The sequence below is a fragment of the Lissotriton helveticus genome, chromosome 6, assembly GCF_964261635.1.
Source record: "Lissotriton helveticus chromosome 6, aLisHel1.1, whole genome shotgun sequence".
Classification (NCBI taxonomy): Eukaryota; Metazoa; Chordata; class Amphibia; order Caudata; family Salamandridae; genus Lissotriton; species Lissotriton helveticus.
Window position 1 is genome coordinate 997429189 of NC_136067.1, and position 27859 is coordinate 997457047.

Sequence of the window (27859 nt, forward strand, 5' to 3'; positions counted from 1 at the left end):
AAGGACTGCCAATTGACCACTTGTAAGGAGAGGTCCTTCGCCCCAGGTTATCGCAAGTAAGATACTGTCAGACCAGAAAATGATCCTGCCTGCCAGAGATGCTGCTGCCTTAGTGCGCTTTCTACTGAAAGCTGATACCAAGCTCGAGTGGTGTTGACACTGATGCTGAACACGTGTTTGCCCTTAGCAGTGAACACAGCCTTCCTGATTCAAGAGAACAAAAAAGGTTTGTTTTTGATCAGCACAGTGTTGATGTTTCTCTGATTAGGGACTGTTAGAAACCCAAAAGCATTGACTCCATTTAAACTATGCATTGGATAGAGTTTGGCAGGGCTACAAAAACCTGTCTCTGACGTTAAAGTGTAATGCACTGGACTAAGTTAACTTGTGTCGCCCAGGGGTGTGACAGCACACTTTTGTACAGCTGAGTTTGAAACTCAGTTTATGAAACAGCCCATTCTAGTTCATCTTTGAACTGCATATGACCCAGTATGCAATTCCTAATAATTATACTTTCTTGATTGAAAAAAAAAACGTACTCCCCTTCAACGATTCTCCCTGAATATTTTTAACTTGAGAAATAAAAGAGCAACAAAGTTGCTGATCAAGACAGAGCAGAGACCTGAGTGACAGGGAGTTTTTTAGATATGCTCAGATCCGACACGCGCTGATGGCAGTTTTCCCTCCAGGTACTATTGTTCCGGAGGAGTCACCGCTTGAAGATCGGGTGCTGGATGGGCACATTCCAGCAAGTACGATTACGCTTATTTATAAAAGGTGGATAAACAATAGGACCGACCTTCTACAGCGACTCAGGGAAGCTTGGACTGGCGATGGTTTGGAGCTAGATGACGAAGACTGGCAGCAGGCCATATCCTCGCCGAAAGAGGTTGCGATTCCGGCCCGCCTTAGGTTTGTGCAGCTTAAGATTCTCCACAGGTTCTATGTCACTGGTCCGCGCTTGGTCAGTATGGGTTATGCTTCGGATGGGCTGTGCAGCCGTGGTTGTGGCCTTCCGGGCACCTGTCTTCACATACTCTGGGAGTGCCTGGTGGTTGTTCGCTTCTGGAATCGAGTGCATGCAGTAATGGAAGAGGTCACGGGTGTTGTGTTGTTGCCTGAAGCTAGACGATGCTTGTTGAATGTGTGGGAACCGAATGACTATGATTTGTCACAGACTCAGTGGGTGACCCTTGGCAATATGATCGCTAAGAGGGATATCGCCCAGTTGTGGGGCTCCCAGAGGCCACCCACAGTTCTGGCATGGAAGGATAATATGGACTGGTGTATGTTCAGGGAGAAGACGGTGTATGTGGCCCGTGGCAAGCCCCGCAAGTGGGGTAAGATTTGGGGTCCATGGAACTCCTACCGGGGAGATATATGTACACCCCCCTTCACACAATTGGTGGCGGATCCTCCCTCCCCTTGACCCGACATTCCTGCTATCATGTTGCTTTGATTGTCTCTGGACTCGCTGTATCCCTCAATCCTACCATCCTGCAATGTCAACGATTGTATTATGATTTCATGCTTTCCTCCCCGCAGGACGCTCCGCCATTCGATTGCTTGTACTGCCTTGATTATTTCTTTTTGTTTATGTTGTTAAAAGTTTCAATAAAAAGAAATACAAAAAAAAAAAAAAAGACAGAGCAGAGAAAGGACTGGGTTAACTGAAACAGTTCACAAAACCGGTTTATGGCTGCATCTATTTTAGAATAAATGTATTTGCCCACAAAAATGTCCTTTTTGTAAGATGCGAATTACAAACCAGCACATCCATCTCCCATTTGCCCTTGACTTCCGTCATTTCCATTCGAGCTCGTGAAAGGACTTCCATCGAGTTCAGTTTATTTATTTATTATCTTGGAACTCCATAGAGATCCAAATAAACTAAAAAACCAACAACATATAAGAATTTTTATCCAACATAGGGGTCTATTAGAATGGCGGTCGGAAAATCACTCCGACCGCCATAGTAGCGGGAAAACACCGCCCGCTAGGACCGCGGGAAAACAGCCTGTCTAATTAGTATGCTCCGCAGTCGAAATCTGACCGCGGTGGTCAGATTCTTGTAGTTAATATTGCGGCGGTTGCCGCTGCTGCGATGTCCGACATGTCCCTGCATTGTGTACCCCCCAGTGCACACACTGGGGGTCTGAAATGGACCCCCGGAAACATTTACCACGTGCCTTTCCATGGCGGTCCCACCGCCGCAGAAGGCTGGCTATCGCCGGCATCATAATTGTGCCGGTGGTGCTTGGCCCTGATCCACCACAATTGTAACGGTCCAGTTCCGCACGCAAGGCAAGCGGCAGGCGGAAAATCACACTGCTGCGGTCACGACCGCAATGCTAATCGGACCAGCGTTTTTCAGGGTTTCGATGGCGGGCGGATGTCCACTGCCGCGCCCGCCATCCTAATAGATCCCATAGTATCTACAATCCTAAGCGAAATTCAACAGTAAAAATCTCCAAATATAAAACATTGTAATATTTTATGCAATAAAAAATAATTAAAATGTCCTTTATGCCCTTAGTGCTATATAACGAAGAGTTAGAAACCGGAATTAACAATTGCTCTCTTCATCTAATGAGCCTTAATACAAACTTAAAAAACACTTTAAAAAGTTACAAATCCTATGACAGACATTTCATTTGGCAGCTCATAAATAGAATCAATTAGTGCAGAGGCCAAGAGAATGGATAATTGTAAACAAATTGGTCTAATCTATTTACGCCAACACAATAATAAAGCGGGGCAAATAAATAACACATGATTAGCATCCTGAATGGCATTATTACACAAATTACAAATCGGGGAAGAACCATACCATTTTAACAGTACAGGATTTAAAGGGAGCATATCCTGCCTCAATAATAGTCAAAAAGCAGCGCACTCCATGGGGAAGGTTCCAGGAAATATAGGCCTGTACTTTATTTATCACACAGGAGTTAATGGCCGGATGGATATCCCTCTTTAAAATGCAAACTTCCCTATCCCTTGTGAAACCTAATTCCCAAGAGGCCTGTTTCAAGGTGGCCCTTAATTGATACGACAATAGGGTGAAAATTGCAGCAAATCAACCGCAGTCCTAAAATTGCTAAAAATTATTGACTGTTCTTTTAAATGTTCTAATACTTCTTTCTGAATTAAAAATCGTAATGTACCAGGATCACCCTTTACCAGGCTTTCAACCCAACGCACTATCCCCACAAGATCCTGTACCCAACTACTTCTTAGCTCAAATTCTAACCTGAGGGCAGCCACAGGACAAGCAGAGTTAACTGAGGCTAGGCTCCTTAAAATTCGACCTTCTGTTGTATTTAAGAAACACTATTCTCTACATCGAGCAATTCAATACCATACAACAGCGAAGCAGGGATTTTTGCACGAAACACCTCCAATAAAAGTGCAAAGTGTCTTTTTCCAGTAGATTTGTAAAGGGAGCCCAGGCTTTTCCCCTGTGTAGTAGCTTTAGAGATGTTATTTTCTATATGGGCTTTGTCACTTAGGTTGCCACACACTATTTTCCCAAAAAAGTGTAAGATTCTACAAGTTCCAATTTTTGGCCACCCACAGAACATACGAAATTACGGTACTGCAACTTTTTTCTTCCATGCATACACATAATTTTACTTTTAGATATATTCATCTTTAAATAGTGGGCCTCTGCAAATTTATGAAGTGCCTGCAGACGACTATTTAATCCCCTAGGCGTTAGATCCAATATTATTATGTTGTCTGCATAAAGTAGACACACAATCGGTTTTCCCCCCCAGTAACGGGGCAATGCCTCACTTTGGGCCAAATTGTGAGGAAGATCAAAAATATATGGGGAGAAAAGCAGGGGAGCCAGTAAACATCCCTGTTTATCTCTGACAAACAAGGGCCTGCTCAGATCAGGACAGCAGTCCTATTGCAGATTAATTCAGTCTCCTCGCAGAAGACCAAAGACAGCTCTACCCATGAGCTTGTACCCTTAAATTCAGAGATTTATTTATTTGTAAAGTTTTATATAGCGCGAACTTGACCCAAGAGGATATCAGAGCGCTTTGCATTTAGGATCATTGCGTTACAAGATACATCAGATACAAGAGCATAGAAAGGTACAGTACACATAAACAGCGTTTCAATAATTCGTAAGAGGGAGGGGAGGAAGGAGTAAAAGCGGGGAGACAAGGAGAAACAATGCCCAATGTCCGGCTGGGTAGGTGACGGTCAAGGGGGAAACCCAGGGCCAGACTCCTCATTAGCTGTCAAGCAGCTCCACCGGTCATCAGCCATGTTGCTCAGGTCTCAGCGCTCAGGAAAAAACAGTTTTAGTTTATTTGATTTGCGAAGATTATATAGCGCTGTCTAGACCCGGAGGTATTAGAGCGCATACCCAGGGGAACGTTGCATTAGAAGGTACATCAAAAGGATTATAAAGCGCTGGCTAAACCCGTAGGTATCAGAGCGCTATAGCAGAGAAACATTGCGTTACAAATTACATCAGTTACAATAGCGTAGTAAGGTACATTAAACAAACAACGCAGATGAGAGAATTTATAGGAAAGGAGGGGAGGAGTGAGCCAAAGCAGGGAGACGAGGAAGAACTGTGTCCAATGTCCAGAGTGACAAATCGAGAGGGAAAGGGGAGAGGTGGAGTGAGAAGGGAGAGGACGAGGAGGAAGGCGGAAAAGAGATAAAGGGAAAGTCAGCCCCGAGACCAAGTGGGTAGGTGACGGCCAGGGAGATAATTCAAGGCCAGTCTCCTCTATAGCTGTCTAGGAAGCTCCAACGAGCATCGGTCAGAAAAATTAAAAGAAAAGAAACAAGGAAAAGGCAGAACGGCAGAAATACGCAGGTGGGGGGGAGAAGGGCGAGACAGGGAGAAGGGGAGAAACAGTGTCCAGTGTCAGGCTGGGCAGGTGACGGTCAGGGGATAAACCAAGGCCGATCTCCTCAATTAGCTGAACGGAGCAGCTCCACCGGGTGTCGGACAAAATGCTTGAACTCCGATGTCCAGGTAGGGGTCAAGTGTACTCAGGGGAATGTCAGAATAGTGCGGGTGGGGGGGGGGGGGCATTGTTCGAGGAAATTCCAAACGTCCTCTTGAGGTCAGGCACAGTCCTGGCAGAGTTTTGTAAGTAAAGGTAAAGGATCAGCAAGGGGGTAAAAAGGTCACCACTGTCGGCCATGTTGGGGTCGGGCATCCTGGGACCCTTTTCCACACCGTGAATGTGCCGAGAATGACAGAGGTTGACAGGGAAGGAAGGACCAGACACACTAAACCTTACTTATTCAAACATATACTAACACATACTTACTCTCTTTCACAATCACTGATACAGGTACACATTGATCCATACAGTCACTTACGCAATCACAGGCTCTCATGTATAGTCATTTATATATGCCAACTCTCACATGCACTGTGTTTTACATATTTACTTATTTTGACATGGAGCACTAAGATAGCAATTCACTCACCAGCACCCATGCACACAGTCAACCACCCATACAGCTCTTTCCACACGCACTCTTGAACCCATATACCAAGTGAATCAACCGCTCACACATATATGCAGTCACACACCTCCCAGCCACCCACACACACACACTCACCCTCACATACAAATACTTGGGCAACCAATCAATAACCCATATAGCCACTCATATAGGTACTGATCAACACATGCAGCAGCTTACACAACAACAGACATACTGATGCACACATTCAGACAGTTTAGTCACTAACCAATGCATTCAGTAAGACACATTTAATCACTCACTCATACACTCAGTCACGCACCTACTAAATCCTTCATCCAGACACTCATACATCCACTCATTCTTCAATATATAAAATATATTTTTACTTTTCAGAAACACACATTCACTGGATGATGTCATCAGTGATGTCATTTGAGATGTCATCAGTGATGTCATTTGAGATGTCATCAGTGATGTCACTGACCATGTCATGAATGATGTAATATGTGACATCATCAGCAGTGGATTGCGGGCGCGCGAGTTATAGTGAGTCCAACTAACTATAACGTGGGAATTTCAATGGTTTTGTATGAGTAAAATGTTCAGCTAACTATGACTGGTGTGAAACCTATAGTTTTTTCAGTGAATTTCAAAGGTTTTTTAAATGCTAATTCCTAACTATAACGAGTGTGAAACCTATGGTTTTTTCAGTGAATTTCAAAGGTTTTTTAAATGCTAATTCCTTTGTATATCGACTTTGTAACCTACGATTTTTTTTTCATTAGCTGTTTTTTACAACTATTAATTATATTTATTTGTTCAATGTGTATATATATTTTTTTATCATTTTTTCCTGGTGCGCTCAGGGTGCGCGCACCGGTAAGCTTACCCGTATCATTTTGTGTTTGAGCGCTCAGGGTGCGCGCACCGGTAAGCTCTCCCGAGAGCGCAGCGAGAGCGCTAATTCTGCGTTCGTAAAAAAATATGTATGAAAACTAAATAATAATGCAAGACATTCAGTACCATACTTATAAAAGCAGTATTTTTGATTTTCCGAATGAAAATGATTTTGCATTTCCGTAAAGCTACCAAAACGTCACTCAGGCGCGCCGCGTAATTGCCCCCCGGAAGCGCCTACGTTCGTGCCGCGTAAGCGCCCCCGGAAGCGCTCCGGTGCGCGCTGCGTAAGCGCGTCAAGTCATGTGACCTTAAAATAACAATTTTCATTGGTTGCTAACAGTTTTTTTCACAAAGAACGAAAACACCACCCTTTTCCTTCACTTCTTCTTTCACTTTGGTGAGAGCAAGACCTCTTTTTTTCTGTGCTAACAATTTGTGGATAGAATGGCTGCCAGAGCATCCAGCAGCAGTGAGGAGTCAGATGGTTTCATAGATGAAGAGCCTCCTCAGCCGAAGGTGAAAGGACATTTCATTTGGAAAAAAATATCTATACCTGAGGGACTTAAAAATGTAAATGCTCCAAAGGTGGAGTGTAAGATCTGCCATACTGGACTTTCCCGAGGAGACCCCAGAAGGAAGTACAGTTTTGGTAATTCAACTATGATTCGGCACGTCCAGAGGAGGCACCCCCAGAACTATGCCCCGGAGAGTGTCAGGGCTCTGGCACGAGAGGCTCCAAGGGATGGTGCCTCTACTTCAACTGGAGGAGCAACTGCATCAGTGAGGGGGCGACCAGAACAGCTGATCCCAAATATGCAGCCTGTTTTTAATGAGGCCTCAATCAAATGCAAACATTGTGATGCACTACTTTGTTACAACCTTGATTTACCAAATGTGGACATTGTATGGATTGGACAGAGAGGATTGAGGAGTCACCAATTGATACCATTGGTAAAATCCTTTATGCATTTACCACACCCTGACCTTATAATTGTGCACTGTGGTGGAAATGACCAGGGCACTGTGACTGGGGTAGGTCTGGAAATGCTTTGGAAGTGTATATTGGTCCCAAGATGGCTGCCAACACTTCTTGGATGAAGAATTGTTTTTCTGCTTTCCTGTGCCTCAGTCTACTGAGGCACAAGATGGCTGCCAACACTTTCTGGTTTGGAGTGTTGACAGACATTGGCAGCCAATCAGAATGCAGCTCATGCTCGGAAAGGTAAGCTTACAGTAAGCTTACACGTAAGCTGCTATAGATATATATATTTTTTCTCTTTTGATTTTCTCAGGAACTACTGGAGGGATTTTCACCAAATATAGCAAAGGCACATCTGCGTACCAGTCCCTACAATTTTGCAAAGTTTGGCGTAATTCCGTTCAGCGGTTCGGGCTGTAGCCGTGTCAGAACGTCCTATGGAAATTAACATGGGGAAAACATGTTTTGGGACCCCCCTTTTTTCTCGGCCCCCGCTTGACAAATCCCCCCAAAACTTTCAGGGAAGGAGCAGAACTGAGCTGGCCAGAATTTTGGAAAATTGCACGCAATTTCCTCAATCGACGCCAAAGTTATTCCCAATAGAATGTTGCGGATTTCCAATGGTAACTAGGTCCTAACTATATACTCAGTTAACTAATCAATAACTAATATAGACTTTCACATAGCTAGTAACCAACTGTAGAATCAGTTTACACAACAACTGACAAAGTGATACAGATATTCACACAGTTTAGTCACTATCCACTATATTTAGTGAGACATTATAAATTGGTCAAGTAAACAGTCAATTACACTGCTACTAAATCCTCCATCCGACTATTTATTTATATATATCCACTCATTCTTCAATGCAAATTGCTATATATATAATGCATATTTAAATAACTAAGCAAACCACATTCACTGGATGATGTCATCAGTGATGTCATTTGAGATGTCATCAGTGATGTCATCAGTGATGTCACTGACCATGTCATGAATGATCTAATATATGACATCATCAGCAGTGGATTGAGGGTGCGCGAAATATAGTTAGTACAACTAACTATATAGGATCAATTTCAATGGTTTTGTATGAGTGAAATGTCCAGCTAACTATAACACACCTAAAACTTATAGTTTTTTGAGTGAATTTCAAAGGTTTTTTAAATGGTAATTCCTAACTATATAAGGCCTGAAACCTATGGTTTTTTCAGTGAATTTGCAAGGTTTTTTAAATGCTAATTCCTAACTATATAAGGCCTGAAACCTATGTTTTTTTCAGTGAATTTGCAAGGTTTTTTAAATGCTAATTCCTAACTATATAAGGTCTGAAACCTATGGTTTTTTCATTGAATTTCGAAGGTTTTTTAAAAGACAATTTTTAAATGTATTAATTGTTATTTTTTTTATACTGATTTACTACATTTTTGCAGGCAGGTGTTCAGAGGGCACGCCCCCTTTTAACAGCGTTCTGCAGCGCAACCCCTGGCGCGTTTTCAGAGGAGGAACTAATTCCCCTTGCATACTGGGTGTCCCTGGGGGGCAACTAGCCCACCAGAAGCCTCCAGTATAAGCCAGGGAGCTGCATTACAGAGAGGTGTAATGAGGCCACACCCTTTTTACACCTCTCTGCAACGCAGCCCCCGGGCGTGTTTGCAGAGGGGGAACTAATTCCCCTTGCATACTGCGGGTCCCTGGGGGCCAACTAGCCCACCTGGAACCTGCAGTATGCGCCAGGGGGCTGCATTGCAGAGAGGTGTAATGAGGCCACACCCTTTTTACACCTCTCTGCAGCGCAACCCCTGGCGTGTTTGCAGAATAGGAACTAATTCCCCTTGCATACTGGGGGTCCCTGAGGGCCAAGTAGCCCACCAGGAGCCTCCAGTATGCGCCAAGGGGCTGCGTTGCTTTGCCCCGGGGAGCGGCGGTCCCCGGGGCAGTGTTGGGGGGATTGTAGACCCCCCACACTTCTTTATCACTATGCCGCCGTGATATGGTCCCCCCGGGGGGTAATTTTTAAAAAAACAGACCAGGTTTTTTTAAACAAAAATGTGGGCCTTTTTTGTCCTTGTGGGACCACCTGGGCAGGCCTAGGGGGTCAGGGTGTATCTACCCTGCCCCCTTTTTGTGTTCTTCACGTTTGTTTTTCTGCTTTCTTGTGCCTCCGTCTATCTACACGCACACATATACACATATATATATATATGAATATATATGTATGTATGTGTGTATATATATACATACATATATAAACATATATAATCTGCATATCTATATAAATACAAATATAAATGCATGCATACATATGCATATATGCATACATATGCATGTTATTTACATGAAAGTTTGAAAAACACTATTAAAAGCAAAGCCAAAAAGCCACCTCATTACAAACAGAATGGCTTTAACTTAAACGAGGGCGAGATCTATTGCATTTTCAATGCTTGTTTACAGTGGTTCCATCAAGAAGGCATTCGGATGTGTCACACATTTGCCATAAATTCTGAATGTTAGCACTCTAGTTGCTCATTATATCACTGTAGTAAAGCTACTGCTCACCAGGGAAGTCTGCTGCTGGTATTCAAAGTGCATGTTCAGTCTGCATGTCAGAATTATTTTAATGAAATATAGAAGAGGATTGGAGAAGTCACTCAAAATGTGCCCTAATTTTTCTTTCTGAAGCACTAATCATACTTTCTATGGCAAAATGAACCCCCTCATTTTGTTCCTTTTAAAATTAAATGTTTTCAGACTTACCACTTCATTCCAATCAAGATGGCTTCTGTTGTGCCATACTTTTGTCATGAGTAAGACTGTTAGCGCTCTAGTTGTTCTATAGAACACTCTGGGACATTCTGTCATTGGGCTATACTTGGGCTACATCTGGGTGATATGTGGGCTACATTTGGGCTCTTTTGTCTCTGGTGGCCATCTTGGGAGACTGCATGTCAGAATTTTTTTATGAAATAGAATAGGATTTGAGAAGTCACTCAAAATGTGCCCTAATTTTTCTTTCTGCAGCACTAATCATACTTTCTATGGCAAAATATATCCTCATATTGTTCCTTTTTAAATTAAATGTTTTAAAGGTTACCACTTCCTTCCAATCAAGATGGCTTCTGTTGTGCCATACTTTTGTCATAAGTAAGACTGTTAGCGCTCTAGTTGTTCTTTAGAACACTCTGGGACATTCTGTCATTGGGCTATACTTGGGCAACATCTGGGTGATATTTGGGCTACATTTGGGCTCTTTTGTCTCTGGTGGCCATCTTGGGAGACTGCATGTTAGAATGTTTTAATGAAATAGAATAGGATTTGAGAAGTCACTCAAAATGTGCCCTAATTTTTCTTTCTGCAGCACTAATCATACTTTCTATGGCAAAATATATCCTCATATTGTTCCTTTTTAAATTAAATGTTTTAAGAGTTACCACTTCATTCCAATCAAGATGGCTTCTGTTGTGCCATACTTTTGTCATAAGTAAGACTGTTAGCGCTCTAGTTGTTCTTTAGAACACTCTGGGACATTCTGTCATTGGGCTATACTTGGGCTACATCTGGGTGCTATTTGGGCTACATTTGGGCTCTTTTGTCTCTGGTGGCCATCTTGGGAGACTGCATGTCAAAAAAAATTTATGAAATAGAATAGGATTTGAGAAGTCCCTCAAAATGTGCCCTAATTTTTCATTCTGCAGCACTAATCATACTTTCTATGGCAAAATGAACCCCCTCATTTTGTTCCTTTTTAAATTAAATGTTTTCAGACTTACCACTTCATTCCAATCAAGAGGGCTTCTGTTGTGCCATACTTTTGTCATAAGTAAGACTGTTAGCGCTCTAGTTGTTCTTTAGAACACTCTGGGAAGCTGCAGTAGAACACAAAGGAATCAACTGACAGTCTCTGTCCTTTTTGGATGTACATGTTTTACTGAGAATGTCAGACTTCATTCTCACATGACTGAGAAAGATAATGTGAATTTACAGAAAACATGCTTTCAGTTTAGCTTATAGATCCCCTTCCAAACCACTGTGGGAAAAGCATGAGATAATAGTTTTCTCTCAAGCATGATTCATGATATCCCAGCAGAAGTCTTTTTCACATGGTAAAATCACCTTAGAACACACCACAATTCCTAAAATGAGTATGGTACCATCAACAAATGATTTATAATGTAACTAAAGTCCTAAAACCTTCTATTAACTGCAATGCTTTTTAATGAGGTGCTATCATCTATATTGGTCCCAAAATGGCTGCCAACACTTCTTGGATGAAGAATTTGAATTTAGAAAACACATTTTTTTTTTGCCTTGGGGGTCCTTGTGGGACCCCCTGAGCAGGCCTAGGGGGTCAGGTTGCTTCTATCCTGTCCCCTTTTTGAGTTCTACACGTTTGGTTTTCTGCTTTCCTGTGCCTCAGTCTACTGAGGCACAAGATGGCTGCCAACACTTTCTGGTTTGGAGTGTTGACAGACATTGGCAGCCAATCAGAATGCAGCTCATGCTCGGAAAGGTAAGCTTACAGTAAGCTTACACGTAAGCTGCTATAGATATATATATTTTTTCTCTTTTGATTTTCTAGGGAACTACTGGAGGGATTTTCACCAAATATAGCAAAGGCACATCTGTGTACCAGTCCCTACAATTTTGCAAAGTTTGGCCTAATTCCGTTCAGCGGTTCGGGCGGTAGCCGTGTCAGAACGTCCTATGGAAATTAACATGGGGAAAACACGTTTTGGGACCCCCCTTTTTTCTCAGCCCCCACTTCACGAATCCCCCTGAAACTTCCAGGGAAGGAGCAGAGCGGAGCTGGCCAAATTTTTGGAAAATTACACACAAATTCCTCAACCGGCGCCAGAGTTATTCCCAATAGAATGTTGCGGATTTCCTATAGTAGCCAATCTTAACTATAACTACCTACTGGCGACCGCCAGTAGGCTATATATATATATATATATATTTATTTATTTATTTTAACGACTTGTAGAGCGCCTGGTGACCCGAAGGCATCCCCGCGCTGTAATGATTTTGATATCCAGATGAGATGGAGGAGAAAAAAGGAAGAAAATATATATATATATTCACTGAAAAAACCATAGGTTTCACGAGTTATATAGTTAGGAAGTAGTTTTTAAAAAACCTTTGAAATTCACTCAAAAAAACTAAGTTTTAGTGGTGTTATAGTTAGCTGGACATTTTACTCATACAAAACCAATGAAATTGCTCCTATATAGTGAGTTGTACTAACTATATTTCGCGCACCCGCAATCCACTGCTGATGATGTCACATATTAGATCAATCATGACTTGGTCAGTGACATCACTGATGACATCTCAAATGACATCACTGATGACATCATCCAGTGAATGTGGTTTGCTTCGTTATTTAAATATGCATTATATATATAGCAATTTACATTGAAGAATGAGTGGATATATATAAATAAATATTTGGATGGAGGATTTAGTAGCAGTGTAATTGACTGTTTACTTGACCAATTTATAATGTCTCACTAAATATAGTGGATAGTGACTAAACTGTGTGAATATCTGTATCACTTTGTCAGTTGTTGTGTAAACTGATTCTACAGTTGGTTACTAGCTATGTGAAAGTCTATATTAGTTATTGATTAGTTAACTGAGTATTTGTATGGGAGTGTGAAAGTGTGTGGGGTTCGGTGGGGGGTGTGTGACTGTCCAAAGATGTGTGAATAGTTGATTCAGTAGATATATGAAGTTAAAACGACATGTTCTAACAGTTTGGGTGAGGGAATCTCTTTATGGGTGTGGTGATGAGCAAATATATTTCTCAAAAGTACAGGTCCAACAAACTAGAAAAATAAAAGGCAGTGTATGTGTCAGTTGTTGTATATAAATAAGAATACATAAGACAATGATTGTGTGAGTGACTGTATGGATAACTGTATACTTGTAATAATGATTTTATAATTCACTAAGTATGAGTTACTATCTAAATGAATAGAAGAAGTGGTGTTTGTATAAGTGTTTTGCTAAGTAAATATGTAAGTATGTTCCATTGTTTGCATAAGTGAGTAGGATGACTTCATATGTGAATAGGATGCGTGCTGTTGTTTAATGTCGATATAGATGTATAAGTATTTTTGATAGTGTTCTATTGTTCATTGACAGCATGTATGAGTGAATCCATAGGTAAGAGATTAGATGTGTGTATACATCTATGAATCACTGAGTGGATTTTTAGATACTTGTATTGCTGTGACAATGGATTTAAATATGATACTCTGTATTTTACAAACAGTGATGAAAAATTGTAATAGTGTATGAAAAGGTGTATGTGATTGTCACGTGGATGATGTCATCAGTGATGTCATTTGAGATGTCATCAGTGATGTCACTGACCATGTCATGAATGATCTAATATGTGACATCATCAGCAGTGGATTGCGGGTGCGCGAAATATAGTTAGTACAACTAACTATATAGGAGCAATTTAATTGGTTTTGTATGAGTAAAATGTCCAGCTAACTATAACACCACTAAAACTTATAGTTTTTTGAGTGTATTTCAAAGGATTTTTAAAAACGAATTCCTAACTATATAACTCCTGAAACCTATGGTTTTTTCAGTGAATTTCAAAGGTTTTTTTAAATGCTAATTCCTAACTATATAAGGCCTGAAACCTATGTTTATTTCAGTGAATTTCAAAGATTTTTTAAATGCTGATTCCTAACTATATAAGGTCAGAAACCTATGGTTTTTTCAGTGAATTTCAAAGGTTTTTTAAATGCTAATTCCTAACTATATAAGGCCTGAAACCTATGGTTTTTTCAGTGAATTTCAAAGGTTTTTTAAATGCTAATTCCTAGCTATATAAGGCCTGAAACCTATGGTTTTTTCAGTGTTTGAAAAAAAAAAAATGATTGGTTAACTGGCTTATTAAGTGTATCTTAGTGAATACATATATTAGCGAGTAATGTTTAAATATTTAAATATATGCATGAGTGATGTAATATGTGACGTCATCAGCAGTGCATTGCAGACGTGCAAGTTATAGTGAGTCCAACTAACTATAACGTGGGAATTTCAATGGTTTTATGCAAGTAAAATTTCCAGCTAACTATAACTGGTGTGAAACCTATGGTTTTTTCAGTGAATTTCAAAGGTTTTTTAAATGCTAATTCCTAACTATAACTGGTGTGTAACCTATGGTTTTTTCAGTGAATATATATATATATATATATAAAATTTCTATGGCAAAATGAAACCCCTCATTTTGTTCCTTTTCAAATTAAATGTATTAAGTGTTACCACTTTATTCCAATCAAGATGACTTCAGGTGTGCCATACTTTTGTCATAAGTAAGACTGTTAGCGTTCTAGTTGTTCTTTAGAACACTCTGGGACATTCTGTCATTGGGCTATAGTTGGGCTACATCTGGCTGATATTTGGGCTACATTTGGGCTCTTTTGTCTCTGGTGGCCATCTTGGGAGACTGCATATCAGAATTTTTTTAATGAAATATAAGAGGATTTGAGAAGTCACTCAAAATGTGCCCTTATTTTTCTTTCTTCAGCACTAATCATAATTTCTATGGCAATATGAACCCCCTCATTTTGTTCCTTTGCAAATTAAATGTTTTAAGTGTTAACACTTTATTCCAATCAAGATGACTTCAGGTGTGCCATACTTTTGTCATAAGTAAGACTGTTAGCGCTCTAGTTGTTCTTTAGAACACTCTGGGACATTCTGTCATTGGGCTATAGTTGGGCTACATCTGGCTGATATTTGGGCTACATTTGTTTTTTTTTTGTCTCTGGTGGCCATCTTTGGGCTACATTGGGCTACATTTGGGCTCTAACATATATATAGCCCAATGTAGCCTAATATATATTTTTTCAAAGTTATTTTTCGTAAAAACCACTGGAGCACATATCTTGAGACATAGCAAAGGGACATCGGGCTACCAGTCCCTACAATTTTGCCAAGTTTGGTGGAAAACCATTCAGCCGTTCGGGCTAAAAGTGAGTCCAACCGCCCTATGGAAATTAACATGGGGAAAACACGTTTTGGGACCCCCCTTTTATCTCGGCCCCCGCTTGACGAATCCCACCTAAACTTTCAGGAAAGGAGCGGTGCGCCGCGAGGCAAAGTTAAGGAAAATTTCAGGAAGATTCCTCAACCGGCGCCAAAGTTATTCCCAATAGAATGTTGCGATTTCCCTATGGAAAACAATCCTAACTATATATACCTACTGGCTATCGCCAGTAGGTGATTGAGATATATATATACTAGCTCTCAGATTTATCAATGTTCAACTTATAGCCACAGGAGTTTCTAACCTGCTGTGATATGCTTTCAATTGCCAATATGCTGACTGCCACATTAATAGCATGTAGATGAGGTAAACATTCTGTGTAGATGAGGTAAACATTCTGTGTGGCAGAGGTTGGAATAATGGATTGATTTAACATAACGATATATTTGAATGTTTCAATGAAAATATAAGATTAACAGGGATCAATGCCACCATTGTCACGGTTCACACTGTATCTCTTTTAGTTGCAAGAATTGCCTCTTTGCAACAGAACCACTGTAAAAATAGGTTAGGATCATATGTTTTCCTCTTGAGAAATGACTGTTAGAACATAAATACATCGGTTTCCTCTTTATGATTTTAATGGCGAATTCATTCATGGAGGCACTGAATAAACTGGTATTATTTGGAAACTGTACAACGAATATCAAATGAAAGTACAATTATCTTTCCTAGTAAATGTGTTAAAAACCTTTTAAATATTCACTTTCAAATGGAGTTGTGCACTATGTTATCTTGACCTTAATGGTCTCATCTTCATTTTTTCATCTTTTTCATATGAATAAACTTTTCCACTCTGTGTATGAAATTTCAATCATTTCATTTTATTTTCATCAATGTTCCAAATTAATTTGTATTACTTCATTTGTTGAAAACATTGAAAGACGTTAACATTTAACTTCTACCCAATGCATTTCGGGTCGAAATTGACCCTTCCTCGGGGGTCTGTACTCTCTCTTTCTCTCTGGAGGAGCCTTTGCAGCCCTAGTGCACACTTGCTGGGGGCTGATGAAGTAATACAAATTAATTTGGAACATTGATGAAAATAAAATGAAATGATTGAAATTTCATACACAGAGTGGAAAAGTTTATTCATATGAAAAAGATGAAAAAATGAAGATGAGACCATTAAGGTCAAGATAACATAGTGCACAACTCCATTTGAAAGTGAATGTTCACTTTCTCCATTTGTTTGCTTCGTTCATAAGAGTGCACCTAGACAAAGCACTTTAAAGGAGTAAGTAGCACAAAATGAACCTTTGAATGTGGAATACAATTGAATAATTTGGGAGTGCCAGACGAACTACAAGTGTGAAAAACCTTTTAAATGCCATTCTCTGGTATTCACTTTCTAAATGCTAGCACTACTCTCCGAAACTTTAATTCAATAAATGGTTTGTGAAAATGTACGACTGGCTTTTCCTTGCTTGTCTCAGCTGAGGCAAAGCTTTAATGTTTCAGTCAAAGAAAGGTCTCATGAAACGAAGCCTTGTATTAGATCCGGGGAAATAGGTGGGAGGGAGGGAGTTCAGTGAGGCCCAGGCAGCTGCAGGGTATTGATATGAACAGAGTGCATCAATGAATATATTCATTCTGCACAGAAACCAAGAGCCAGAGACTGAATTTGTTATTTCTCTCTGAAGTTGTTTGAATGCACCTTATAAAACCCTGTTGTGCCAAAAACACGACAGGATTAACATCCCTACTGCACTATCATTAACGAGCAATCATCTGAGCCTTAATTGAAATTCTGTATCTAAATTACAGATTTAGTGAAATTCCTTTGCGTTTAGCCTTCTTTAGCTTTGTGACACCATTTTTTCAGCAAAGATACTGCAAACAACAATGGGTTGTGTAATGCCAAGCATATCATGAACACTGTTCAACGTTTCATGTGTGCTACCACATTTATAAGTTTGTTTTTATAATATAACACATTTTCTTATGATGTGCAAAATAATGCACTCACTATCATTTGTGGTCTAGGTGGACTAGGTAAAACACATTAAAATGAAAGTGTTATGTCCCCATCAATAATTTCTTTAGAACGTTTACCAAACCAGACTTTCATATTTTGCTGCTGTGTAATGAACACTTCCAATCCTTTACATCATACCACAATGAGCACCAGAGTGAGCAAGGCACATATGCAAATAATGGCTAACACAAAATAAAAAGTACTGGCCTAACACCACCATAACCACCAACTTGCCATGGATCGATGGGTCTAGTTCAAGAGGATGCAGTGAACTACAGCTGTGGACAAACATCCCATTACATTGAACACATTCAACTGAAAGTACTGGTGGACGAATTTTCCTATTGCGAGTCACTTGTGGAACAGGCTGTGAAGCACTAGTCAGCGCGTACATGTTTTGATGTTCTGCTGCTGCTGAAGCAACCCCCCACATTTTCCTGGCTTTGGCTTCTTTGCCCTTGGCCACCAGGATCTCACCAAACCGAAGATGGATCTGCCAATCCCGGTGTCCAGAGCCCCTTGTTACTGTCCTCCTCTCATCAACAATACATAAGATGAACTGTCCGGGGCCTCATCAGAGTATCACTGGAACCCCGTCTACTAGAATACACATTCCTCGAGGACTGTTGCGGTTGTATGGAAAGGCACGTCTTGTATTCTCTACAGGGCACAGGGGTGACGAGGATACATCACATTTTTGACTATTTACCAACCCATGAAACACATGAGCAGTAAGCAATCACATGATTTTCTAGTGTCTGTGGGCAAGAGAGAGAAAGAGGACACTGTGCATTACATTGAAAACATTATTTTGGTTCAGGAATACAACTATGGATGTATTCATTATACATGATATATTCGTGCGTTGAAGCATTAAATAGGCAGGGAATCATAGTAAAGATCTCTGGAGGTATTGCATTCACGTCTGCTGGCTCCAACTCTGTTGCCCACATGCTAGTGTGTTACAAAAGTCAATGTAAGAATAAGCAGTACATGCTACCTGAACTGGAATACTTCGATTACCAATTTAAGCTCATTACACATTTATGATCCTAGATTTACGGCTGTGCATGGACGAATAATTCCAAGCATTACAATAGGGAACAGGAGCATTTGATACAGGATTAACTTTCTCAGTTCAAGTCAACTGAGAAAAACAGGACGGATGAAAATTTTAAAAAGGTTCCTTTTTATAGACTCACTTGATTTGGTTATTTCATTAATCATTCACGATGGTGAAGAACTCGAATAAATTAGAGGATCCAGACTGGACAGCTTTTATAAAGCAAGAATACGTTATTTTATGTTTCACAAACGTGGGCAACAGTGCTGTACCAAACAGCACGGTATCAATCATTTCATAGGGATGCAATAAAATTAACAAGGATTGGGGAAGGATACAGGTCCAGGTTTAATGTGCTAACACGTGCAACGTAAGCAAACAAAAGACAGCAGGTGGGCTATTGAAGTAAATTAGTCCCTCATATACTTTAGTGCAAGCACTTGGCTATAGGCAGAAGAATACACACAAACAACATTAGATGAGAGACTATTACTCCATTGGGTTGAGCCAGGAATTGATTGACACAAGTTCAAGCCAGTGGCTCAAAGAGGATGGCCGAAGAGAATGAATAGTAGTAAGGGGCAGATCCAAAGCCCAGTCTAAGTAAATTGTAAGCATTAGGTCTATTTGACAGTTGTGCTCTCAAAACCAAGCTGGGGAGTTCTAATTATGATACAGGTATAAAACTTGCATGCAAAATGAAGGTTTTACTCTCACTAATTGTAGATCAAATATCTCACATGAATAAAAAGTCATGGAGGATGCCAGATGGTAGTATTGAGGTACACTGACGATGACCCAATACATACGTTAGGCTTTTCTAAATTTGGGACAGGGAGGGAATTAATCAGAGGCGTCCTCCATTAATGTCTGGGATGTGTAATATGCCAGGCAGGGAATTCAGTGAAAGTCAAGGAAACTGAACAGTTCAAACGTATAAGGGAACAAAGGATTCTAAGCAGCACAAAACAACCATTTTTAATCACTAATTATATTTTGCTCTACTGACCTATTGATTAATATATGCAATGATGAAATGCATACACACCTGTGTTGGTTTACTTGAAATATTTATACTGTGCTTGATTCCTAGATTTAGAAATCTATCTGATCATTGCAACTAATAATATTTGGATACTTAAACACTGGTATTGTTCAAAATCTAATAAAAACACAGGAATTAAAAGTTAAAGGTACAATGTTTGCGACAGTTATTAATTTGTTTTTTTTTCTTTTTTCTTTTTTTTTTTTTCAAAAACCTTTATTGACATTTGCATAGGTACAATCAAAATCCGGCATACGATACCGTGAATCAAGGTACAGAGGTAGTACATCAAAACAATGTAAATCAGGATCTAAGCCATGGTACCCCTCACAATATCAATGTATAAATCAGGAGAGCCGAATAAAACATGTTCACAGAATCAGAAAGGTTTGGTTTTTCTGTTGTGAAAGGAGGAAAAACAGGATCGCATCGCACATCATTAAACATCGCCAACACTAAGGTAGTACTATTAACAGGATATGCATGGCAGGACCATCATAGGTGGGGCATATATAACGAAACGGATAATCAGGATAATCAACAAACAGGTCAGACCCCCTCCCAAACAATACCCGCCCGCTATCAATTTAAGCCATAGAACAAAGACCCCCGTACTAAACCCGGGAGAGACCCAGAGATGTGCAGAAAACCCGACCCCGAATAAGGAAAAAGAGGGAAAAAAGGAAGAAAAGCAAGAGAACAATATAAAAAGGCCATGGAACTAAAAGGGAAAAAACAAAACCCCACCTCCACCCCCCCACCCTGCACCACTGCACATGGCCACGGCCCACCCCCCAGCAGCGTGCCTGTCGCCCAAAGCTTAAACCCGAAATATAGAAAGAAGAGAGGCAAGAGGAAAGAGAAAAACAATATCCAACACGAAGAAAGGGAAAAAGGAAAAGAAGAAAAAAGAGAATCGAAAAACCCCACAGAAGGGGACGAAAACTAAGTGGGGGGCCCTCCAACAAGGGACCCGACCCTCCCCCCCAAGTCCCGCATCCCTGCAATAATTCCGTTGCAAACTTGAGATACAAAAAACCACACGCAGGGACACGATCGATCAATCAGCCCACCCTCGCAAGCTTATCAAGCAATACGCAAAACTCTTCATGTCAGGGGGTAGGGCGCCAAGCGTCATTGTTGTACATACGATTCGTCGGCCTGAATAAAAACAGGGCAGAAAGTGTCAAGCAGGAAAAACAGATGGAGCAGCATAACAAATGAACATGTCAACACCTAAGGAACCGAAGTCCCTGCAATATTACAAGAAGCAACAGTGTCCAGGGTGTCGCCGCCATTTTGCGCCGTCCTTCCCAGATGGTACAGATCGAATAAAGCTGGAGATGGCGGATCAGGAGGAAAGTACAAACGTGGGCACCCAGTTCAAACCAGGAGAAACCAAAGTCTCGTAAAAGCACAAGGGGCGGCCCATCGACTGCCAGCAATTGCCATCCTCGAGGCCATATACACAATATCCAAACTGTTGCGAGCTGTCCAGGAGTATCCAAAGGAAGCATGGCTAAACTGCAGCCGCCATGAAAGTACATCTCGTACTCGCCATCACCCCATCCCAGGGGATAGCAAGAGTAGTCTCGCAGCAGTATCAGCAAAAGCAAGTGATGGCGCACGAGTAGACACCAGGTAGAAACAACCAGAACAGCCTCACGCCATCACCAGAATAGGAAGAAACGGTCCTTAAAGGATAGTTGTCTGCCCTCACTCAGCATCCAACACACCCGGTCACCGTCGTAACAAAGGAGAGTCGCCATTTTCCAGGATGCACCACCACCATGCAGCAGATCAAGACGAAAAATCGTCAGCCCCCATCAAATTCAAGATTCAGCGATATCCAGTAACTGCGTAGCGTAGGAGAACAGGCACCCCCTCCACAGAGAACCATTCACAGACCCCCCCAGCAGGAAAGCGACACGGCATTATCATGTCCACTGGCACAAATAAGCCGGGATATGTAGCACAGTCCAGAACATTCAGGCATATAAGCGCCTCAAAGGCGACACAGCGCTGTTACCTTAGACCGGCTGCCGAGGAAGTGCTGGGGGGGGGGGAGGGGGGCGAAGCATCCAACACAGAGGAGCTGCGCCACGCATCTAGGAGAGGGCTCCAACGGTGTAGGGAGGCTCCCTCAGCACAGTGGTGGAGAAGCGCCGTCTCACGGGGAAACATGGCTGTCAGGATGGAGCCAGCAGCCGGGTGGACAGCCACGCGAGGTCCCGGTCTCCGGCGGCAGACAGGCCGCCCAGAGCGAATGGGAATATCTCGATCCCGGAGAGCCCAAAATTCACCGCAGCCGGGTGCGCCATCGCAGCGTCTCTTCCGACATACGATCTCGTCGTCCAAGCGCGGGGTGGGCAGCCAGAACTGGTGATGAAGGGAGAAGGTCGGCGGAGCCGGGACCCCGTGCGGCCATCTTGGTCGCCGGCCCGGCTCCGCCCCCCTATTAATTTGTTTATGATAGCTTGAGAACAGTCTACCTTGGCATAACTAGATTTTTACTTGGACCTGCTGGCGATCACAAATATGGTTGACACAGGCAAACCGCATTCTGTAATTACAGGTGAAGATTTTACGGCCAACGTTGACTTGGGATCTGAAGGAATAGAGGTAGACAGAATGCAAAATATTGCTTGGGAGATTCTGACAGTAAATGCTTTGACACAAGGATGAATAAGGCTGGTGTGTGATTACAATACTTAGAGTCCGTTCATGGCTTGCATTCAAACTCTTTTAAACTCTTAGTTAGAATTTCCTTTCATACAAGCAAATCCTTTACCCATTTTCACTATTTTTATTTGGAAGGATGAGTGCTCATCGGTCATTACAACAGATCACTCTAGCAGAAAATGTCACTCTTCAGTCAATTTTGATGATTTCCCATCAAATGTATGTTGCTAACGTGACTGAATCTGCCTTGGGAGAGTGACTTTGGGAGCTTAAACATTTGACGAATATCCATTTGTCCATCCTACCGGCTACATTTTGGCCAGCATTAGTGGGCACTGAAAGTAGTGTCTCCACTTATCTAGACTCCACAATATGCTCAGTAATATTTCCAAGCATGTTGAGTGCAATACACTTACCATTAGTGAAATAAAAAGGTATCTACTAGTACCACCCGTTCTTTAATTTCACTTAATCAGTAACTTCACAGAATATCTCGGCCATTGAACAGGTCCTGAAAATCTTCCCAAGAGAGACATAAAAGAAGCCTCTTAATACAAAAAACACTGGCTAATAACAGGGAGCAAAATAAAAGCAAAGAACGGTTTAAAGAACATATTGAAAAGTATTCCTGTCCAAATAAAAAAAATATGAAATTGCCTGTATAGGCCTATGAATGTAACCAAATTCAAAAAATGCGATGTGTCCTTGAAAACGATAAGGAGGAACAATGAGCCCAGCCTGCCTCACAGTGAATTTGCTTCTCAGATTAAAATTTATGCTGCAACCAACCGTTGATGATTAACAGTAATCAGGAAATAACTCTTGTTTGCTTTCATTACTTTGCCTCCAATGAATAGAAGGGAAAGTTCTTTATGATTTTAATGAAGCCGTGCATGTTAGATTATTGGCGTTATGGGTAAGTAACATTTTCATCTCTAACATAGGCTCTATTTCATAAGCACTGCATAGAATAAGAAGATTGTCCCTTTCCAAAAGGAAGAGGTATAACCAAAGTGAATGTAGGCTTCAGAAAGAATCATATGGCGTGAATAGTTACTGATAAATGTGTCAAGGTAACTGAGCCGTAGCGGAAAACATCAAAGAAACACTGGACCTCAGAATTGTGACTACCATTTGAGTGTGTTCCTCAAAGTTTTTGTCTATGACCGCCAAAAATATACTTAGTGAACACCAGAAGTACTTATTATTACCAAAAGAAACTGTGAGGTGTAGCACAGAGCTGTTCATCAAAAATGTTTGAGTAGTAGCCTAGGTATAAGTTTAAGTATCTGATGTACTGATTTTTCTATATCTCTTTTAGAAATACATCAGAACAGCAGCAGTCTTTTGCTAACCCGTTGAGAGTACTTCACATCCAGATAATGCTCCACTGTGCTTTCTGTCTGCAAATGGTAGGAGAAAGGAAATGCCGGACACATATTAACATGAATCATGTTTCAGACAGTTACACAGAAAAGCTTGCAAATACTCCCCTGATGGAAGTGTAAACATTGGTGAAATATTTAAATGATCAGTTACTTAGAAATACCATTTTTGTGTAGAAGAATTATATATAACATACAACCTATGCCAACTAGAGCTTATGGTGTACCCTCCAGGTGTTAAAAGCACTGAATTATTTCAAATTCAGCTTAGTCATGTTTCCGCTGATTACTCTACAAAGTCAAAGGAAAAGGTTGAACTAACAGATGTATACTGTTATTTTCTACTGAAATTCACTTGAAAACTGCAGTCGAAATGAAGCTATGTTTACCTAACAAAATCTAAAAAAAGACCACTGAGATTCACCATAACTACCTCCGCAAACCACAACACACACACACAAAATGCAATGCTCATGACTCTACCTTTGAAGTAACAGTGCAAATACAAATGTCATAAATGATCTTACAGGTCATATTACATATTAAATTACCATTAATACTGACAATTAGACAACAATGAATAGAGTATTATTTATTGTCCATGCCGTGCACCCAACTCGAGTAGGACAGCCAACCCCAACTGCGTACAGCCATGCAATGCGGGGATCTACAGCTGCACCTTTGGTTCTCAAAAGAAACATTTTCTTGGGAGGAAGCTTGGGTTTTTAAGGGAATTTTATTTTTGATTATTTGCACAATATTAGTAGGTTGGGATGATTTTAATTGAAAATAAGCAGCCCTTGTTAGTGAAAAGGTTGGAGGACCCTGTCTTAGACCCACGCGGGGTCGCCTTCTGTAGTCTTGGGGTCCAGAGGCTGTGAATTACGGTCTGCAAACACATACGACTGCCACACCCTACATCAGAAATATTTTATTAGAAATTTGGAGAGGATTTTGAGAGGCCCCTCCACTTAGACCTGGGGTTCAGAGTGTGATCACTGTGCTCTTTTATTTAGTTTTTAAAAAATGTACAGACTCCAGAGACTGTGCTTTGTGTCCTGTATTGACTGCTGCAAAAGAAAATGTTTTCCTATGGCAACCTAATTGGAGTCTTTCGTGTCCCCAGTCACTGTAAAAAAGCTTGTTTGTCAAATGAGAATACTTTGATTTTAAATTAGGGTACAAGGCCAATTCGTGGACAAACAGTCCAGATATCTAACATATAATCCTTTCAAGCCAATCAATAAATTTTTTCAACAATAATTTCTCAAGTCAAACAACTGGTGAAGATCAGACTACAAGGCTGCTAGATACCAGCTATTCCATAGCAATAGTTCCCTCCACGGCATGCCACGGTACGAGGAGTGAGTACAGTCATGTACTTTCTAGGACCAAGTGATTTTACTGGGAGTCATTAAATCCACAAAATCCACATTCTCACTAACAAAAGTCAATGGGAACTTTGGAAACAATTTACAAATCTATTCCAGGTGTGCTTTTTTATGGAGGGGATACATTCTGACTTCTAGAAAAAGAAAGTACTTTCAAGAAGGATGATCCATCTTACATTTCAATCATGTCTAGGTCAGGGGCGTCTGGTTCCATAGTAGCAAAAACCATAACTCCAACAATTTCATCCTTTTCTGCTTTCCTCTTCCCAGTTTTCCATTCCTTAAAAAGAAAGCAGATTAAATGTACACTGCAAATCCATGTAGGCATTGCTTGTGCATAAACTGCACCGTTATCAAACTGTGAGAGACTTCATGTTTTGTTTAACTTTTTTTCTTAGCCTCAAATTGTCACCAGTTACATTGTACCTTACTGCGCTCATATCCTAAATTACAGGAAATACAACAATCACCACTTCTTAAGTGAATTTCAAGTTACTCACAACAATTAATGTATCTAAACAAAGGAGAGATAGGACAGCACATAAGAAGTAAGAAAAAGCTGTGCACAATTAATCAGATACAAGCAAAAAAGATGAACATACATTATTTTCATATGATTTTCTAGAATAAAACTGATAAATGCAGGCCGAATATGGTACACACTTATATGACACATTTCATATGATCTAATAGGTGATGCATGGCGATTGTGGACCTTCCCAAGAGAATAACTATGCGTTAACCTCTATTCTGTGAGCGAAACAAATTGAGCAGGAGCAGCAGTTTCATGTATTACCTGTGAGAAGTGGTCTGTGCTATGCGGGAGCTAGTTTTCTTCTATGATATTGTGGCATTAAAATCCAAGTGGCTTACAGCACATTATTTGGCTTACAGCACATTATTCTATATCACTATGTATCATTCATATTCATCCTGACAGGAATTTCGTTAAAAAAATTAGTCCATGTACCCATCTGCAATTCTTGGCTGGACAAGGCCAATGAATATGAAGCATTGCCTAAGCTGCTGTCAGCAAGTTGTGCAGAAGTAAAATGTGGCATTAAAGTTTATTGTGTCAAATTGTATTTATTGAGACAACTCTAGGCCTGGGGAGAGTAGTTATTCAGTACAAAAAACTTATTTTAAAATTATTTTTACAAGTGGAACAAAAGGGCTTATTCTTCCATGTGAATACTGTAACACTTCAGGTGATGACTAGAATAGAGTTGGTCTTCTACAATTTTCAGGAATCACAGTCAAATTGCACATGTCGAAGTATGACTGAACAGAAATACTGTTTCTGTAAGGAATAGCCTAACCTTTCTAATATTATGCAAGTACCTAGAATGATTATTTAATATAAACATATAACAGGAGCACTGGATTGCCTTTTCTTTTTCTTTTTTGGCCAAGAAAGAGCCTGCAGTAGATCTCAAAGTCATGTAAATAGTTATTTGAACTTTTTTGTAGATGTGAAGCATGCCCTTACCTCTTCTGCAATGGCAGCGGACAGGCATGAAGAAGACGGAATAGTTTCTTACCGGTAACTCCAGTTTTCTCGTAGGGGAATTTCCATGATAGTCATAAGCACTAAATAGAGTAGCAAGCCCGTCCCTACATAAAGCAGTGGAGAAGACAGAGAGTGAACAGACTTCCATGTAGCTACCTTGCAAATGTCCGCAATGGCGATATTCCTCAGTAAGGAGGCAGTGGCTGCTTTACCCTTAGTGGAATGTGCTTCAGGTCTGGCAACAAGTGTTTTATTAGATTTCTGATAGCATAATAGAATGCAAGAAACAATCCATGTCGAAATAGACTATTTGGAAGTGGCCAGATCTGTACGAACCGGACCATAATTAACAAATAATTAGTCTGATCTGCGGATGTCTCATGTTTTATCAAGATAAAACTTTAAATCCTACTTACATCTTGGGAATGAAGGGTTGTCTCGGCTGGAGCAGAGGGATTCTGAAACAATGTGGGTAATGCAACAGTTTGGTTAACATGGAAATCCAAAATAATCTTAGGGAGGAATTTCAGATGAGTCCTCATAAGCACTTTGGAAGAGTGCTGATGTTATTACTACAAGGAAAGTGGTTTTCTAAGACAGGTGTTGGAGAGATGCCTTGTATATGGCTCAAAGGAGTCCTGAATTAGGCATGAAAAAACTGTATTAAGCCACCATGGAGAGGAAGGGTGCCTAATGGGAGGAAAAACCTTCTTTAAACCCTCTAGGAAATCCTTGCTGAGGGAGATTTTGAAAAATGAGGTTAGTGAAGGACATTTTCTGTACACAGTAAGAGCTACCAAGTGAACTTTTATGGAAGATAATTGCAGGCCAGATTTTGCAAGATGTAATAAGCATGTAAGACGGATATCTTCTTGGCAAGTTGTAGGGTCCACACTTTTGGAGGAACTCCAAATGCAATATCTTCTCTACCAATTCAAGGCATGTGCTGACCAGGTGGATGGTCTCTTGGCCTCCACTAGAATCTCGATGCAGTCTTGTGGCATGTTCAAATGTCAATACTGCCCTCATTCAGGAGCCAGGCAGCCAAATTCAAGGAGGAGAGATCGGGGTATACCATCTGGTCTCCGAATTTCGTCAGTAGGCCTTTGTCAGTATGGGAACTTGAGATATGGACGCTGTGACCGGTGAAGCAGGTCTGGGAACCACCATTGACTTGGCCACTCTGGAGCAATGTGGTCATCTTGGCTTTGGAGTGGGAAGCTTGATTACGACACCTGGGATCAGGGGAATCAGTGAATAAGCGTAAAGAAATTTGCCGGACCAGTCGACCTATAGGATATTCCCCAGTGTCCCTGGATGGTAGTACCTCGAGGCGAAGACGCTGCATTTTTTGTTTTGTGCGGTAGCGGACAA

At 40.9% G+C, this 27859-nt stretch overlaps 1 protein-coding gene across 2 annotated transcripts in view; it reads right to left on the reverse strand.

The window, feature by feature from the left end:
• Positions 1-27859, reverse strand: part of SNX9 (sorting nexin 9) — an 884063-nt gene that overhangs the window by 276048 nt on the left and 580156 nt on the right. For both annotated transcript variants that reach the window (XM_078648636.1, XM_078648635.1), the window contains one exon: positions 25152-25255. In XM_078648636.1, the coding sequence (XP_078504762.1) occupies positions 25152-25255 (104 nt within the window). The remainder of the gene's footprint in view (positions 1-25151; positions 25256-27859) is intronic.